This window comes from Balaenoptera ricei, chromosome 3, assembly GCF_028023285.1.
Source record: "Balaenoptera ricei isolate mBalRic1 chromosome 3, mBalRic1.hap2, whole genome shotgun sequence".
Classification (NCBI taxonomy): Eukaryota; Metazoa; Chordata; class Mammalia; order Artiodactyla; family Balaenopteridae; genus Balaenoptera; species Balaenoptera ricei.
The window spans coordinates 173,630,108-173,649,132 of record NC_082641.1 but is presented as its reverse complement, the minus strand read 5'-3'; the positions used below and the strand labels follow the sequence as shown (position 1 = coordinate 173,649,132).

At 46.1% G+C, this 19,025-nt stretch overlaps 1 protein-coding gene across 2 annotated transcripts; it reads right to left on the bottom strand.

The window, feature by feature from the left end:
• Positions 1-119: 119 nt before the first annotated feature.
• RLN3 (relaxin 3) lies at positions 120-18,543 on the bottom strand. 2 transcript variants are annotated; one of them, XM_059918293.1, is made up of 3 exons: positions 18,310-18,543; positions 1,892-2,090; positions 120-953 (listed from the first exon to the last, which is right to left on the bottom strand). In XM_059918293.1, the coding sequence occupies exons 2-3, from the start codon at positions 2,073-2,075 to the stop codon at positions 724-726; spliced, it is 414 nt and encodes a 137-aa protein (XP_059774276.1). In that variant the 5' UTR covers positions 2,076-2,090; positions 18,310-18,543; the 3' UTR covers positions 120-723. The 2 variants fall into 2 exon arrangements, 1 of the variants encoding a protein (XP_059774276.1); XR_009502528.1 differs by lacking the exon at positions 1,892-2,090 and having other exon boundaries at positions 871-953.
• Positions 18,544-19,025: the final 482 nt, after the last annotated feature.

Sequence of the window (19,025 nt, the reverse complement as noted above, 5' to 3'; positions counted from 1 at the left end):
CAGGGGCTGAGGAGGGGTAGTGGGGGTGGGCGGCGCTGAGGCGTGGCCGAGCTCCGCAGACACCTGCCCCTCCCCCTCCCCCCCCACAAACACGCACTCACAGGCTGCCGAGTCCTTTTGAATTTTTTAATCTGTGGGGTTGGAGAAGGTTCTGATCCGTTCCCCCCACTGAGCTTCCCACCCCAGGATATGAAGGGAACCCAGGGGTCCCTCCACCAACCCTGGGGTCCACAGCTCTAGAACCCCCAGCAGGCGAGGTCGGAGGGAGAGGGGCTGGCAGACAGGGGGAAGGGAGCGGGCAAAGGCTGCAATGGGGCAGCGGTATAATTGGGGCTGGCCAGGGGACAGTGGCCACGGTTGGGACAGGAGAGAGTGACAGTTCGGGTAAGGGTCTCAGCGTGGCCAGTTTGGGTAGAGTAGGGGCATCCATTGCCGCAGGAGACAGTATGGGCCAGGAAAGGCATGATATGGGCTGCGGAGAGGTCAGGGTCCCCATTTGGCCAGGCGGGGGCACAGCTTGCTCAGGGTCAGGATAGGCAGGCCGCTCAAAGGTCAGTGTTGGGTAGGGGGGACTCTGGCCAAGTCCACAGTGCCTGACTTCTGAGACTCGCTGATGAATGAATGCATGAGGGGCCAGAAGCAGGTGCCCAGCTGGACACCGGTTAGGTGGATGGCAGGGCTGGGGCGTTCACCCTGGTGCTCCCCGGCTGCTCAGTTCCCCTTCTAGCAGAGGCTGCTGATTTCACTCTTGCTGCAACCGTACTTGCAACAGTTGCTGGAGAGGCCAGCCAGGACATCGTGGCTGGCCCGCAGCGCCCCTGGGGTGCCCTGCCAGCCCGGTCGGCCTCCATAGAAGGCCTCGGGGGACTTGGTCGGGGCCAGCCACTCGCTGGAGGCCACTGCCTCATCCAGCTCGCTGTCTGCATTGGAGTCTGCGTCTGGGAAGGCATCCCCTGCAAAAGATGAGAAGAGTTAGTGCTTGGGACTCTGTCATACCCAGAGTCCGGGCTCCTGGCTGGTCCAGCTACTTCTCTGTTCTTGTGGCTCAGCCTTGGGATTAAAGATTTTGATTCCACTCAGGCCTGGGTTCCCGCTTTGATGGGCAGCTTACTCAACCTCATTGAGCTTGACTTTCCTCTTCTGTCGTGTCTTTTCCCCTACTATTTATTTACCGAGGACCTGATGGTTAAGAACATGTGTTTGGGAGCTGAACTGACTGAGCACCAATCCCGTTATCATCTCTCAGCTTCCGTTTCCTTGTCGGCAAAACGGGGATAGTAATAACTCCTACCTTCTAGGGTTTTATACAGAGTAGATGATTTAATTAATACCCATTTAAAAAAAAAAAAAAACTTAAAATAGTGTCTGGCACATGGTAGGCACTCAACTTTGTCCTAATCTGTTTTCACTCAATTTTGCCGCTTAACAAACCTGCAAGATACAGGGGCCGTGCCTCCCTTTTGCAGATAAAGAGGATCAGGGAAGGAAAGCAACTTGGTTAGGAGGGTCACCTACTAGGTGGCAAATCTAGCCTTGTACTCACCACACCCCTCACACTCCCTTCCCTGAAGGCTTGGAAAGCACTTTAGTTTCGGCTTCTGAAAGGCACTTTCCAGTGTTGGGCAAAGAGCAGCCTTGCCTAACGCAGGGCATGGGGCTCCCAAGTGGCAGCAGACTTTTAGCTGGTGTGGATGGCTTGCTGCCCCTCCCTCATCCGGCTCCCCCAGCCTTGACACAGCTTTGAGGGCCTGGCCCATCTCCCCAGCTGCACGTGGTGGAGGAGGGACTCCCCTGCCCCAGCCCCTCATCTCACCTCCGTCCCTGGCTCCTTGGACCCATCTTGTGTCCTGTCAATGCCCCTGACACACACACAGCACCTCTCCAGCCTCACCCATAGCTTCATAGGCCAGGATGTCTGACCGCCTCCACCGGGAGCCCCCGCAGGTGAAGATGACTGCTCGGATGAATTCACGGCCGCAAAGCTTCACTCTGTAGGGTGCTGCCTGGGCCTCGGTCCACAGCTCCCCAGCCAGCACCCCCATGGCCAGCAGCAGCAGCAGCGGACGTTTGGCCATGCTGAACAGGGCTGCCTGAGATGTGAGAGGTGGCACAACGAGGCAGCTTCCTGTGGTTGGTGCCTCCACCGCCTCCTGGCCCCCCATTTCCACATCTTAGCTCCCGCCTCCTGTCGTGGAGGAGCAAAGTAACCTCCTTTATCTCCACCAGCAGAGAGGAGGCAGGCATGCGGCCCCCTCCACCCCTCCAGCACTGACCTTTCCCATTTCCCAGGACCAAGCGATAACCTTTCGCCAGGGATGGGGTGATGGGGTCCAGTTCACTGTCATCTTCAACAGAGAGAGGTGAGAAGGCCTCCACTTAGCAGAGACCAGGAACCCAGACCCCCACCAGACCGGGAGAGAGGGCACGGCCAGCCCCCCATCACCACCATACTGCTAGGGTCCCAGGCCTCCTCCGTAATAACAACAATAATGAGTGCTTACACAGTATGGGCTATGGGGCCAGGCACTGCTCTAAATATGTATATTTGTTTAATTGATTGAATCCTCCCAACAACCTATGATAATAGTTCTCAAAATTTGAGCAAGCCTCAGAATCTCCTGGAGGGCTTGTTAAAACACAGATCGCTGGGCCCTACGTGCAGAGTGTCTGAAAATCTGCATTGGCAACAAATTTCCAGGCCATGCTGATGCTGCTGGTCCAGAAACCACACTTTTATTTTTTTTTTAACTTTTTATTTTATATTGGAGTGTAGCCAATTAACAATGTTGTGATAGTTTCAGATGCACAGCAAAGGGCCTCAGCCATACATATACATGTATCCATTCTCTCCCAAACTCCCCTCCCATCCAGGCTGCCACATAACATTGAGTAGAGTTCCCTGTGCTCTACAGTTGGTCCTTGTTCAGAAACCACACTTTTAAAAGCCACTGGACTATGACACTAGGACGAAGACTGTCTCCATGTTACAGGTGAGGAAACAGAAGAGTGACCTAAGGTGCCCAAGATCAGCTAGTAAGTGGAGGTGAGAGTTGGGGTTCAAACAGAGCCTCTGGCTCCAGAGCTCATGCTCTCCAAGGGAAAAAAAATTTTTTTTAATTTTTATTGGAGTATAGTCGATTTATAATGTTGTGTTAGTTTCAGGTGCACAGCAAAGTGAATCAGTTATACATACACATATAGCCACTGTTTTTTTAGATTCTTTTCCCATATAGGCCATTACAGAATATTGAGTAGAGTTCCCTGTTCTATACAGCAGGTTCTTATTAGTGATCTATTTTATTTATAGTAGTGTGTGTATGTCAGTCCCAATCTCCAAATTTATCCCTCCCCCCAGGGAAAATTTTTAAGGATTAAAAAAAAATGTTGGGACTTCCCTGGTGGTGCAGTGGTTAGGAATCTGCCTGCCAATGCAGGGGACACGGGTTCGAGCCCTGGTCTGGGAGGATCCCACATGCCGCGGAGCAACTGGGCCCGTGAGCCACAACTACTGAGCCTGCGTGTCTGGAGCCTGTGCTCCGCAACGGGAGAGGCCGCGACAATGAGAAGCCCGTGCACTGCGATGAAGAGTGGCTCCTGCTCGCTGCAACTGGAGAAAGCCCGCGCACAGAAACGAAGACCCAACACAGCCAAAAATGAATAAATAAATAAATAAATTTATTAAAAAAAAAAAAAAGTTGGGACTTCCCTGGTGGTGCAGTGGTTAGGAATCTGCCTGCCAATGCAGGGGACACGGGTTCGAGCCCTGGTCCGGGAAGATTCCACATGCCACGGAGCAACTAAGCTCATGTGCCACAACTACTGAGCCCACGCGCCTAGAGCCCATGCTCCCCAACAAGAGAAGCCACTGCAATAAGCCCGCGCACCGCAACAAAGAGTAGCCCCCGCTCGCCGCAACTAGAGAAAGTCCGCGCGCAGCAGCAGACCCAACGCAGCCAAAAATAAATAAGTAAATTTATTTTTTAAAAAATTGTTATGGGGGGCTTCCCTGGTGGCGCAGTGGTTGAGAGTCTGCCTGCCAATGCAGGGCACACGGGTTCGAGCCCTGGTCTGGGAAGATCCCACATGCCACGGAGCAGCTAGGCCCGTGAGCCACAATTACTGAGCCTGCGCGTCTGGAGCCTGTGCTCCACAACAAGAGAGGCCGCGATAGTGAGAGGCCCGCGCACCGCGATGAAGAGTGGCCCCCGCTTGCCACAACTAGAGAAAGCCCTCGCACAGAGACGAAGACCCAACACAGCCAAAAATAAATAAATAAATAAACAAAGTAAACAATGAGTTTAAAAAAATACATTAAAAAAAAAAGACTAAAGTTTAAAAAAAAAAAATTGTTATGGGGACAGAGTTTCAGTTTCGCAGATGAAAAGGGTTCTGGAGATGGATGGTAGTGATGGTTGCACGACCATGTGAATGTACTTTATGTCATTGAACTGGACACTTAAAATGGTTAAGATGGTACATTTCATGTTATGTGTATGTTATCATAATTTTAAAAATAATTTTTAAATGTTTAATATCATATACAGAGAGGAACTGTCGTGTGCTGGGCAATGTTTAACAGTGGGCTTTCCAGATACAAATGAACTTATTTACAAAACAGAAATAGACCCACAGACATAGAAGACAAACTTATCATTACCAAAGGGGAAAGGGGTGGGGGAGAGATAAATTAGGAGGTTGGGATTAACAAATACATACTACTGTATATAAAATAGATAACCAACAAGGACCTACTGTATAGCACAGGGAACTATACTCAATATTTTGTAATAACCTATAAGGGAAAAGAATCTGAAAAAGAATATATACATATGTATATATATATACACATATATGTGAATGTGTGTATAACTGAATCACTGTTCTATACACCTGAAACTAACACAACATTGTAAATCAACTATGCTTCAATTTTTTAAATAGTTTTTTAAAAATATTTATTTATTTGGCTGCACCGGGCCTTAGTTGCAGCACGTGGGATCTTTAGTTGTGGCATGTGGGATCTAGTTCTCTGACCAGGATCGAACCCGGGCCCCTTGCGTTGGGAGCACGGAGCCTTAGCCACTGGACCACCAGGGAAGTCCCTATACTTCAATTTTTTAAAAAATAAATTTATTTATTTTATTTTATTTATTTTTGGTTGCATTGGATCTTCATTACTGCATGCGGGTTTTCTCTAGTTGCTGCGAGCGGGGGCTACTCTTCGCTGCGGTGCGCGGGCCTTTCATTGCGGTGGCTTCTCTTGCTGCAGAGCACGGGGGCTCTAGGTGCGCGGGCTTCAGTAGTTGCGGCTCGTGGGCTCTAGAGCACAGGCTCAGTAGTTGTGGCACACGGGATTAGTTGCTCCGCGGCATGTGGGATCTTCCCAGACCAGGGACTGAACCCATGTCCCCTGCATTGGCAGGCAGATTCTTAACCACTGCGCCACCAGGGAAGCCCCCTATACTTCAATTTTTAAAAGTATTAAAAAATAACAAAACAAAACAAGTAAACCCCAATGGGTTCTCCGGGGAAAAAAAGGCCCTGATTTACAGCAGTTATAGGTTTCTGGCCAATTTCAAGCTACCAGCGTGATATCAGTGTGATGCTGCCAAATTCCTGAAAAGGTAACAATCCGTTTTCACAAGTCAGTATAAGCCGGCTCCAGGACACCACCAAAATGTGAAAAACATTGCAATTTGCGCAATTTAAAAAATAATGAATTTTTTTAAACACCCATGTCATCATTACCCAGATCAAGAAGAAGGACAGTGCCAGCACCACAGATGTCAACCCCCCCACCCACGCATCCCCGGTCACAATTTCTTCCCTACAGAGGTAACCACCATCCTGACTTCAGCCATCACCACTTCTTTGCTTTTTATTCGTTTTGTGTGTGTGTTTTTTTTTTCACCGTGCCACATGGTTTATGCGATCTTAGTTCCCCAACCAGGGATTGAACCCAGACCCTCTGCAGAGAGAGCTTGGGGTCCTAACCACTGGACCGCCAGGGAATTCCCTGCTTTTAATTAGTTTTAACACCAACCTGGGCATCTCTGAAACAGATAACTGAATCTCTGAAACATAACTAAGTCTATTTCTTTTTTTTTTTTTTTTTCCTTTTTTTTTCGTTCTAACAAATTGAACTTTTTATCAAAGTTCATACAGACCTGGGCACATACAGAAAAGTGCCCAGATCATCAGTGGACACCTGGAAGAATTTTCACAAACTGAACACACTTCTGCATCCACCCCTCAGGTCCAGAAACAGAACATTCCCAGCCTCCATCCAGAGCAGGGAAATTAAACTCCACCGTCTGGGAGGAGGAGTATGGAAGAATTTGTGGACATATGTTAAAACTATACTAACTAATAAACGCTTTGAGTGAGATGCTTTGAAGCTATGCAAAGATCCTGTTTCCCGTTCCGCCCACTGATGTTAGCATTCATTGGTGGATCGTGTGCATTTGCTATTATATATTATTTGGAATTCTTCTGTAAGGAAGAGCTGTTTCATCTCCATTTATTTACTTTTTCAATTATTTGTTTATACCAATATGGACTCATGAATAGTTATTTTTATTCTTTGGGTTAAAATTCAATACTATTATTATTTATTTCACCGCCCAAGTTGTTTCAGCTTCAGCCATTGGGAGCTCTTTCAATTGGTCCCTGCTCTAAGCATTTTCTTTCAGGCACTGCTCTTTTGACATGACTCTCTCTCTCTGTCTCTCTCTGTCTCTCTCTGTCTCTCTCTCTCTCTCTCTCTATATATATATATATTTAAGTACTTCCTTACTGTCTGGCACCACAAGATGTTCCAGGCTCATCTTGCATTTCCCCTGCCCCAGTCCTAGTATCAGCCATTTTCCCAAGGAGCCTGTGTTCCCTTCACTGGAGAGTGGCATTGAGAAGCCAAGACCTGGATGCTGAGTCTGTTCATTGCTACTGAGGGTGGGAGTTGATGTTGTTGCTTCTGGGCCTTCTCAGCTGATAGCATCACTTTTTAAAAAAAAATATTGAGGTAAAATTCATATGAAATCAAATTGACCATTTTAATGTTACATGTACGTGCATGTTCATAGTAGCACTAGTCACAATAGCCAAAAAGTGGAAACAACCCTGATTCCCATCAACAGATGAATGGATAAACAAAATATGGTCCATCCATACAATGGAATACCACTCAGCCTAGAAAGGAACAAAGCAATGACACATGCTACAATGTGGATGAACCTTGAAAACATTATGCTGAGTGAAAGAAGCCAGACACCAAAGGTCACATAGTGTATAATTCCATTTATAAGAGATGTCTGGAATAGGCACACCCATAGAGACAGAGAGCAGACTAGTGGTTGCCAAGGGTTGGGAGGAGGGAGGAATCGGGAGTAATTCCTATCAGGTATATCTCCGGGGTGATGAAAACATTTTGGAGCTAGACAGAGGTGATGGTTGCACAAGATTATGAATATACTAAATACCACTGAATTGTTCACTTTAACACGGTTAATTTTATGTTATGTCAACTTCACCTCAATTTATTTATTTGTTTGGTTTTTTCGTTTTTTGTTTTTTGCCACACCGCGCAGCTTGTGGAGCTTCCCCAGCGAGGGATCGGAACCGTGCCCCCTGCAGTGGAAGTGCAGTCCTATTTAATTATTTATATTATATATTTTTAAATTTCACCTCAATTTACAAAAAACAACAATAAGGGCTCTGGTGATGGGCAGAGCTGGGTTCAAATCCCATGTCTGCCTAGTTCCTGCTGTGTGACCTTCGGCAAGTCACTTAAGCTCTCTGTGCCTTGGTTTCCTCACCTGTAAAACAAGGAGGATTCAATGAGTGCGTCAAATTCTTTAAACAGTCTGTGGCATGCAGTAAGTGCTGCTTAATTAAATGTTATTTCTTTTTTTTTAAATTTTTTAATTTTTTAAATTTTTATTTTTATTTTGGCTGTGTTGGGTCTTTGTCGATGCACGAGGGCTTTCTCTAGTTGTGGCGATCGGGGGCTACTCTTCGTTGCGGTGTGTGGGCTTCTCATTGCGGTGGCTTCTCTTGTTGTGGAGTGTGGGCTCTAGGCATGCGGGCTTCAGTAGTTGCGGCACGTGGGCTCAGTAGTTGTGGCACGCGGGCTCTAGAGCTCAGGCTCAGTAGTTGTGGTGCATGGGCTTAGTTGCTCCTCAGCATGTGGAATCTTCCCAGACCAGGGCTCGAACCTGTGTCCCCTGCATTGGCAGGCGGATTCTTATCCACTGTGCCACCGGGGAAGCCCCTTAAATGTTATGTCTACTTGACACATCCCCTTTGGATTCGAACTTTATTCCTTTGTCCTTTTCTTCATGACAGACTCCTGGCCTTGGTTGCCCCCAAGGCCAAGGACAATGCTCCAGAAGACAGGAGTCGTATCTGACTGTACTGCTTCAAATGGGCTGATGAATAATATGCTCCCCTCCTCTGCCTCTTCTCCTGGCCACTCTCTAGGGATGTACCCTTCTGCCCTTTTCTCCATATCCCCAATCCTGGCCCAGGGGTTGCTGATGAACAAACACATCAGGAAATATCTGTTGCCTGACTGTTTGACTTTAACTGACTGTCCCAGAACCAGAAGCTTCTTTTGTGCCTCACACAGAATCAGAATTTTGAGCCCATCACAGCTGAGTGCAAATCCCAATTCCTGCGAGCAAGGCACTGCACCTCTATGAGTTCCTTGGGAAGATGTAGATAATAAGCGTATCTACTTTATGGGGTTGTTTGAGGACTTGGGTGAAATTATGTAAAGTGCTTAGCACCGGGCATAACACCTAAGTACAGAGGGTTGAATGGTGATCACTTCCTGGTGATATATCGCAGGACCTGTGAACGTGATCTTATTTGGAAAAAAGGATCTTTGTGGATATAATTAAGGACTTTGAAATGAGATCATCCTGGATTATATGGGTGGGCCCTAAATCCGATGACAAGTGTTAATAGGCAGAGACAGAAGAGATAAACCAAGTGAAGATAGAGGCAGAGATGGGAGTGATGTAGCCAAAGAGACCAAGTCATGCCAGGAGCCACCAAAAGCTGCAAGAGAGCGAAAGATCCTCCCCTAGAGCCTTGGCAGGGAGCCACGGCTCTGTTGACACTTTGATTTCGGACTTCTGGCCTGCAAAACTGTGAGCGAATAAATTTCCACTGCTGTAAGCCACCCAGTTGTGGTGAACTGTTACAGCAGCCATAGGAAACTAATATATAAGAATTGGGAAATGTTACCTGCTACCAATATCATTATTGTTACTATCACCAACATCATCATCACCACCATTATCATGGGCAGCATAAAAATGCACTTAAGGGACTTCCCTCGTGGCGCAGTGGTTGAGAATCTGCCTGCCAATGCAGGGGACACGGGTTTGAGCCCTGGTCCGGGAAGATCCCACATGCCACGGAGCAACTAAGCCCGTGTGCCACAACTACTGAGCCTGCAGTCCAGAGCGTGAGCCACAACTACTGAGCCCACGTGCCGCAACTACTGAAGCCCGTGCGCCTAGAGCCTGTGCTCCACAACAAGAGAAGCCACCGCAATGAGAAGCCCGCGCACCACAACGAAGAGTAGCCCCCGCTCGCCGCAACTAGAGAAAGCCCGCGCGCAGCAACTAAGACCCAACACAGCCAAAAATAAATAAATACATTTATATTAAAAAAAACACCTACAACCCAGATCTTTAAAAAAAAAGCACTCAAATCTTACCAATCCATCCTAAATAAAGCCATTCTCCTAATTTGTTAACTAATTTTATTTATTTTTCTTTCTTTCTTTATTTAATTTTTCGCTGTGCCAGGTCTTATTTGCAGCATGCGGGATCTTTTAGTTGCAGCATGCGGGGTCATAGTTGCGGCATGCGGACTTCTTAGTTGTGGTATGTGAACTCTTAGCTGCGGCATGCATGCGGGATCTAGTTCCCCGACCAGGGATCAAACCCGGGCCCCCTGCATTGGGAGTGTGGAGTCTTACCCACTGGACTACCAGAGAAGTCCTTTTATTTTTGAACAGTTAATACATTCATGGGCTTCAGAAAACGAAAAGTATAAGGTTTATGCTGCAGTATCTCCCTCCCAAGTCTTAGTTCCCCTCTCTTCCCCCACAGGTAACCCACTGCTCTTGATTTCCTGAGTATCTTTCTGGAATTTCTGTGCACATATGAAAAGAAATATGAATACAAGTCCTATCCCCCCACCCCCTCCAACACACACACACCTGCTTTTACATTAAAGGTAGCATTAAAATGTTGGGTTTTTTATTGTGGTAAAATATATATAACATAAAATATACCATTTTAGCCATTTTTAAGTATGAAGTTCAGTGGCATTAAGTACATTCACATTGTCATGCAACTATCACCATCATCCATCTCCAGAAATTTTTCATCTTCCCAAACTGAAACTCTGTACCCAGTTAAACAGGTACTCCCCATTTCTCCCTCTCCCAGCTCCTGGTAACCACCATTCTACTTTTTGTCTCTATGAATTTGCTTATTCAAGGTACATTGCAAATTGGAACGATACAGGACTTTCCCTTTTGTGTCTAGATTCTTGCATTTAGCATAATCGTTCAAGGTTCATCCATGTGGTAGAATGTGTCAGAATTTCAGTTCAAGGTAACATGTTTTACATATTCTTCTGCACCTTCCTCCTCCACCCCCGCCCCAACTTAACAACAAATGCTGGAGTGCTCCCCTTTCCAAAGCTCTCTTTGCACCCTTGTCATTTTCTACAGCCGGATAGTATTTTGCCATGTAGATACCCCATAGTTAATTTCACTGCCAGAGACAGACATTTTTTTCATTTGTTTGTTCTTAGGTTAACACTGCAGTGAAGAACCTTGCACAAATGTCATTTCACACATATGCAAGTGTATCTGTATATAAATTCTGCAATGTGAGATTTCTGGCTCGAAGATTATGTGCATTTGTAATTTTTACAGATATTACCAAATTTCCTTCCTTGAGGGTTAGATTAATTCACACTCCCTCCAGCAATGGATGAGAGTCCTGTTTCCCTTCAGCTTCACCAACAGAATATTATCAAACTTTGGATTTTTGCCAAAAGAACAAGTGAAAAATGGTATCTCAGAGTAGAGAAAATTTGCATTTGCCTAACCACAAGCAAGATGGAACATGTTTCCATATTTCCATGTGTTTAAGAGCTATTTATAGTTTTCTTTTTCCTCTCTGGTCACCTTCCTTGTCCATTATTCTTTTAGGTTGCTGATCTTTTCCTTCCTGATTTCTAGGAGTTGGTTTTTTTTTAAATTTTTGTTTCTTTTTTTAAAAAATTAATTAATTATTTTTGGCTGCGTTGGGTCTTGGTTGCTACGAGCCGACTTTCTCTAGCTGCCACAAGCAGGGTATACTCTTTATTGCAGTACGTGGGCTTCTCACTGAGGTGTCTTCTCTTTGTCACAGAGCATGGTCTCTAGGCGCACAGGCTTCAGTAGTTGTGGCACGCGGGCTCAGTAGTTGTGGTGCACAGGCTTAGTTGCTCCGTGGTATGTGGGATCTTCCCAGACCAGTGCTCGAACCTGTGTCCCCTGCATTGGCAGGCGGATTCTTAACCACTGCACCACCAGGGAAGTCCCTTGTTTTGTTTTGTTTTGTTGGCCGCTCCAGCAGCTTGCAGGATCTCAGTTCCCTGACCAGGGACTGAACCCGGTCCACGGCAGTGAAAGCCCGGAATCCTAACCACTAGGCCACCGGAACTCCCCTAGCAGTTCTTATACGTTAAGGAAGCTTACCATATGGTTATGAAATGTGTAGTAAATATTTTTTCCCAATTTGTCATTTCTCTAAACTCTTAAGATTACTGACCACTAACATTTATTGAGGATTTGCTACATGTCTGGCTTTGTCCTAGGTACTTTAAACACACCATCTCTTTTCAACCTTATTGACACCATTTTTCATCTCTAAATACTACAACACACATTTTCCTACATAATATGATGCCATTTTCACACCTAACAAAATATACAATCATTCTTCAGTATCATCTTACACCAAAGCGAATGTTAACATTTCCCTGAGTCTCTGAAATATCTGTTTAGGGTTGGTTTAGAGCAGTGCTGGCCAATAGCACTTTCTCTGATGATGAGAATGTGTTTTCCCATACAGTAGTCACTAGCTACATGCGGCTGTTGAGTGCTTAAAATGTTTCCTGTGAGACTGAGGAACTGAATTCTTCACTGTATTTTATTTTAGTTTCTTTAAGTTTTAATAGCCACATGGAAAATTACAGGCCAATATCCCTGATGAAGCTAGATGCAAAAACTCTCAACAAAATATTAGCAAATCAGGGACTTCCCTGGTGGTCCAGTGGTTAAGACTCTGAGCTTCCACTGCAGGGGCTAGGGTCCGACCCCTGGTCAGGGAACCAAGATCCTGCATGCCCTGCGGCTCGGCCAAAAAAAAAAAAAAATTAGCAAATCAAATTCAATGATACAGGGCTTCCCTGGTGGCGCAGTGGTTGAGAATCTGCCTGCTAATGCAGGGGACACGGGTTCGAGCCCTGGTCTGGGAAGATCCCACATGCCACGGAGTGGCTGGGCCCGTGAGCCACAACTGCTGAGCCTGCGCGTCTGGAGCCTGTGCCCCGCAACGGGAGGGGCCGCGATAGTGAAAGGCCCGCGCACCGCGATGAAGAGCGGTCCCCGCACCGCGATGAAGAGTGGCCCCCGCTTGCCGCAACTGGAGAAAGCCCTCGCACGAATCGAAGACCCAACACAGCCAAAAATAAATAAATAAATAAATAAATAAATAAATAAAGTAGTTATGAAACGCAGCTTTCTTAAAAAAAAAAAAAAAAAACAAATTCAATGATACATTAAAGGGATCATACACCACGATCAAGTGGGATTTATTCTAGGGATGCAAGGAGGTTCAACACCTGTAAATTAATCAGTGTGATAAACCACATTAACAAAATGAAGGATAAAAATCATGTGATCATCTCAAAAGATGCAGAAAAAATATCTGACAAAATTCAATATCCTTTCCTGATAAAAACTCTCAGCAAACTGCTATTCAGAGGAAATGTACTTAATGTAACAAAGGCCATATATGACAAGCCCACAGCTAACATCATACTCAACACTGAAAGTTTTTCCTCTAAGATTAGGAACAAGACAAAGATGCCCACTCTCACTACTTCTATTCAACATAGCACTGGAAGTCCTAGCCAGAGCAATAAGGCAAGAAAAAGAAATAAAAGGCATCCCCTCCCGTAAAAATAGCCACACAGGACTAGCAATTACCATATAAGACAGTGCAGATGTAGAATATGACTTCCTCACCCAAATACATCTCACCTGTACTCACTTTCTCCATTATTCCCCTCCCACTTGGCCCTCAGCCTTTTGCAATGTGATATCTGCCCCCTGGCAAATTGCCACTGAACCCAGGTCTCACCCCAGCCCTGCTTCTCCCCAGATTCTATCATAGCTTCATTGGTTCATGCAAAGCCCTCACCAGTTTAATTTCTGTCCCCTCCATCCCAGATCCCCAATTCCTTGCCCTTCCCAAACCTTTGCCAGCATCTCTAAGGCATTTGCTACATGTTCTTAAGCTGGTAGATATTCTTAAATAATAGGATGTATCATTTTGTATGTTTATACTTTTACTTTACATGTTTATACAAGTATGTTGTAATTTTCAAAATGACATTGTATACTAGATCTCCATCTGTATCCTTTTCAGTGATACATTGTGGGATTTTTTGTTTATTTTGTTGCCTTTTTTTTTCTTTTTTTAACCAGATTGAAAGCATTTATTAACTTCTTTCCTTCAGCCTCCTCCCAACAAAAAGTTGTCTTTCCACTGGGGGTGGGATTTGGGGGGACGGGGAATAGGTTGACACAGGTTCATGTAGATATGCATGCACCCCAAGCATTTTCTCTAAAAGCCCAAGTATTTAGGGCATTGTCTCTCAGATCTTTGTTATTTTTAAATCTCAGTCCATTCCTTTCTTTTACAAATCTTCTTTTCAGTGCCTCCAGAAATAGGTTTCCATGCGTGAAGATTGTCTTCACGCATCAAATTCATGGATATATCTGCAGTGTTTATATATCAAACATATATATATATATATATATATATATATATATATATATATATATATATTTCTTTTACCCTACTGTGTACATAGTTTGAAAAGTTAGAAGAACCACCCTGGGCTTCCCTGGTGGCGCAGTGGTTAAGAATCCACCTGCCAATGCAGGGGACATGGGTTCAAGCCCTGGTCCGGGAAGATCCCACATGCTGCGGAGCAACTAAGCCCGTGCGCCACAGCTACTAAGCCTGCGCTCTAGAGCCCACGAGCCACAACTACTGAGCCTGCGTGCCACAACTACTGAAACCCGCGTGCCTAGAGCCTGTGCTCCGCAACAAGAGAAGCCACCGCAATGAGAAGCCCGCTCACTGCAATGAAGAGTAGCCCCTGCTCACCACAACTAGAGAAAGCCTGCGCATAGCAACGAAGACCCAACGCAGCCAAAAATAAATAAATTAAATAAATTAAAAAAAAAAAAAAGAAGAAGAACCAGCCTGCTAATCATTCACTACACCTCGTGTTTAATAAGCAGAAATGCACAGGCTTTTAAGATGAATTTCCAGCATAACAGAAGGACATCTTGTTTGCATTTCAATGCACCAAGTGCCAGATTCTTATTTCATTACTCGCTGGCACATTAATGGATGGCTCTTAATTTCTTTTTTTCTCTCTTTTAGCAAAACTCCATGAAGACCTCTCACTCGTGCCACTTGGGTCAGGAGCAAGGTTGCCTTATTTTAAAACGCTATAGTGTCTGAGTTTCACCGCATCAGCATCACATTTTTTAAGAGCTACTTTGTTGCTTTCACTGGTAGATTAGTACTCTATATCATTCAGCATTCTTATTTCATCTTTCTAGTCCCCGAGGGATGGACACCTACATTGCTTCCAACTTCCTGCTTCAATGAGCATTCTTATCTGGTGCAAAACTCAGTGAATATAAAAACTTGGAACAGAATTACCAAAGTTGTAGTTCTCTCAATTTAACAGGGATCCAAAAACTGGCTTAAACAAGAGAGAATGTTTGTCTCTGCTGGCAGACAGCCTGGGGACCCTGGGTCCTTCTGTCAGTTGCTCCACCATCCTCCAGGGCAGTATCTCCAAGGACATTTGGCTGTGTCTGGGGACATCCTTGGTTGTCACACCTGGCGAAGGGAGGGGGGTGGGAAGGTTGTGTGCTACTGGCATGTAGTGAGTGGTGGCCAGGTATGCTGCTCAATACTCTACAGTGCACAGAATATCCCCCTGCGACAAAGAACAATTCGGCCTCAAATGTCAATGATGTCGCCTGCCCTACAATAGTCCCCACTCTTTTTTTTTTTGTTTTTGGCCAAACTGCGAGGCATGCAGGACCTTAGTTCCCCAACCAGGGATGGAACCCATGCCCCCTGCAGTGGGAGCTTGGAGTCTTAACCACTGGACCACCAGGGAAGTCCCCCACTCCTTTTTGTCATGACTGATGCGTTGAAGACACTGGGACAGTTGTCCTGTAGCACACTCAACCCTCGGGGTTTGTCAGTTGCTTCCTGATGTCATTTAACTTGTTCCTCTACGCTTCCCATTTCCTGCAAACTGGATGTTAGGTCAAGAGACCTGATCAGAGTCAAGTTTAACATTTTGGCAAGATGTGTCCCAGGGGAAGCTGTGAACTTCCATTGGTATCACATCAGGAGGCCCCGGAGGCCCAAGGGTCCCTCTACTGTGATGCTCAGTTTCATTGCAGCTAACACTGGTGACAGTCTGGCCTCTGTGATGAAGTCTGCACCCCTACACCTAGTGAACCCTGGGCGTACCTTGTTCCCCATCATCTTCTCACCTGATGTTTGATAACACCCGTCGATGAATACTGCCCAAATCAATTATTTCATTGGCTTCTGCAAAATGGTGATTGTTCTAATTCTCTCATTCCTTCTAGTTTTTTTGGCCATGCCACACAGCTTGCGGGATCTTAGTTTCCCGACCAGGGATGGGGCCAGGGATCAAACCCAGGGCCCCTGCAGTGGAAGCGCGCAGTCCTAACCACTGGATCGCCAGGGAATTCTCTCCTTCCACATTTTTTAGCTGGCATTCTTAGACTGTTTGGTGACCATGAAAAGTTACTAATGGGAAGGCAAGACCGTGCTTAATTCCTTACTTTTAATTACCAACATTTTCGGAAAGGAGTTGGCTGAGAGCTTCTTCCAATGGGTTAATAAGTGTGTGTGCGTTTTAACTTTCAAATCGAGGTATAACATACATAAAGTGCACAGATCTTAAATGGAGAGCTCAGGGAATTTTTACAGCTACATACCCGTGCAACCACCACCAGATAAAAATATAGAGCATTTCTAATCCCACACTACCTTCCCTGCCATTAAGTTTTATAATGAGTAATTTTAATTGAAGAAATGATTTCCAGGCTTGGTTGTACCCATCTTGGGGGTTCAAGGACTTCAGGAAGGTGGGGAAATGGGTGAGAAGTAAAAATAGGGCTTCTTGGCACTCCCCCACCCAACATGGCTGGCTCTGGCACCCAAACCTGTCTCACAGAAGTAGCTGCAAGGGTCGAGCAACTTGCTTTGCCAGTCAGGATTTATCCCGGGCACCTCCTGCCTGGAAGTCTCATTAATTCTTGGGGCTCAGCTAGCATTTCCAAGCAGATGGGGACTGCCCCTTCTAGTCTTCCATCGAGGGTCACACCCAGGGGCAGCAAAGCACACTGGAAAGTTCCAGAAAAGGAGACAGGCTGTCTGGGTTCTGCTGCCTTCAGTTACATGATCCTAGAGGAGGTACTTTCCCTTCTGAGCCTTTGTTTGCTCACCTGTCAAGTGGGGGGAATATTCCGCTTTGCTGGGTTCTTGGGAGGATTTCTGCAGAATCATCAGACTACCTTTACATTTCTGACCTCACCTCTTGGCACTTTCCTCTTTGCTAATTCCACCCCTGCCAGATGTTTGTTCCAGTCTCCAGGCCTTTGCTTCTGCAGTTCCCTCCACCTCGCTTTTGTGGGGCTTGCTTGCTTTCTACAACTCAGGCGCAGTTCGAATGACCCCCTCCTCAGGTTACATGGGCTACAGCAGTCTCTCTTATCATGCACACTCTAATGTTGATTTTTTTTTTTTTCCTTTAAAGAGTCTTTGTTGTTGTTTTTTAAATTGAAGTATAGTTGATTTACAATGTTGTGTTAGTTTCAGGTGTAGAGCAAAGTTATTCAGAGATATATATATATATATATATATATATATATATATATATATATATACACTTTCTCAGCTCCTTTTCCCTTATAGGTTATTACAAAATATTGAGTATAGTTCCCTGTGCTATATTATCAGTCCTTTCTGATTATTTTCTATATAGTAGCGCCTCACAGCTCTTACGAACCTGTCTTGAGTATTAATTTCACTGCTTATCGTGTCTCCTCCTGTAGTAGAATGCAGAGTCTAGGGACTTGTCTGCTTTTTTCACTTTTACAGCCAGGGCCTTGCACGAGGAAACTGTAATGTTCGTTGAACTAGGAAACATAAGCCCAGAGAGGTGGAGCCACTTTCTCATTTGTCACACAGCAAAATCTGAATTAGAACTTCAGGCTTTGAGCCTTTGCTTTCTTTTCCCTCCCTCTTTGGTGGGGATTAGGACACAAAATTTAAGGGGTGTCAAAAAAATTAGTCATCGAGATATTTTTAAAAGTCAAAATTGGGAATTCCCTGGCGGTCCAGTGGTTAGGACTCTGCGCTTTCACTGCGGAGGGCCAGGGTTCAATCCCTGGTCTGGGAACTAAGATCCTGGCCAGCTGTGCCGCCGCTAGGAAAAAAAAAAAAAAAAGTAGAAAGAAGCAAGCTGTGTGTCGCCGCCAGGAAAAAAAAAAAAAAGTAAAAATTAATGTCAACAAAAAGCAAAAGATGAGATTCGACCTTGCACTCGCATGACTCACCCCGCCCTAATCCCAGTCCTGGCAGATCCCGTCTTTATTTAAAATTTTGCTATTCTGTTCACCATGGATTTATTTTTTTCCCAGTAATTTTGATATTTAAAAAATATTGCAATATTTCATTAGAATGTTATTCATCTTGATGATTGAGTTTTCCCACCCAAGACGCTCACCCTAGTACAAGCCCCGCCTTTGTCTCTTCTCCTCCCCTAGAGAAACTGAGGCACGGAGGACTCGGGGTGGGAGTGGGGGAAGGATGGGGGAGCTGTGTGGAGCCGGTTGAGCAACCCGAGCTGCCCCGGGAGGGGCTGGACGCTGACCTTTGTTTATCGCCCGCGGTAGAAGCAGCTAATTAAGTCTCCCCCGCCTGCGGGAGACCTTTCCCAGGTCGGCGCGCGCCTCCTGCGGGGCCGAGATGGCCGCGGTAGCCCCGGCAGCGGTGACCTTTCCGGGTCCAATGGGGCGGGGAGGCGGGAGAGCGGGATGGGTTTAGGCGGAAATGGTGGCGGGGGTGTCGCGGCCCTGGGATCGAACCCCGCCTCGGCCCCCCACGTTCATCCTACCACCATAGGGTAATAGGGGGAGGGAAAGAACGCCCGGTGACGTCATCGAACCCCGAGCCCGGCCTCCGCCGCCGACGTCACAGACAAGCAGCGCAGCGTCACCGCATTCCTCCCGTGACGTCAGCGCGCGAGGCCAAGAACTGGCCCATAGGGGAAGGGAGAAGTCTGAAGGAAGAGATCTTTCCTTTCTCGCACTTTATATTTGGTAAGGCGTTTAAAGTACGCAGAAACGGACTACCACTCCCATCTGGCCTTGCGTGCTGCGCATGAGCACAGCTTCCAGCGAGAGAGCGCGGCAAACCTTTGGGCTAGATTGACGTCCCTTTAGTCGAACCAAAAGGCAAGTTTTACGGCCGCAAACCAGTCCGACCTCACAGGCCCCACCCCTTTATTCTTAGCCCGCAGCTTCCTTGAGGGAGTGACGGGCTCCTCTGCCTTTGAGGGCTTAGTTTCCTTTGATTAACATTCACACC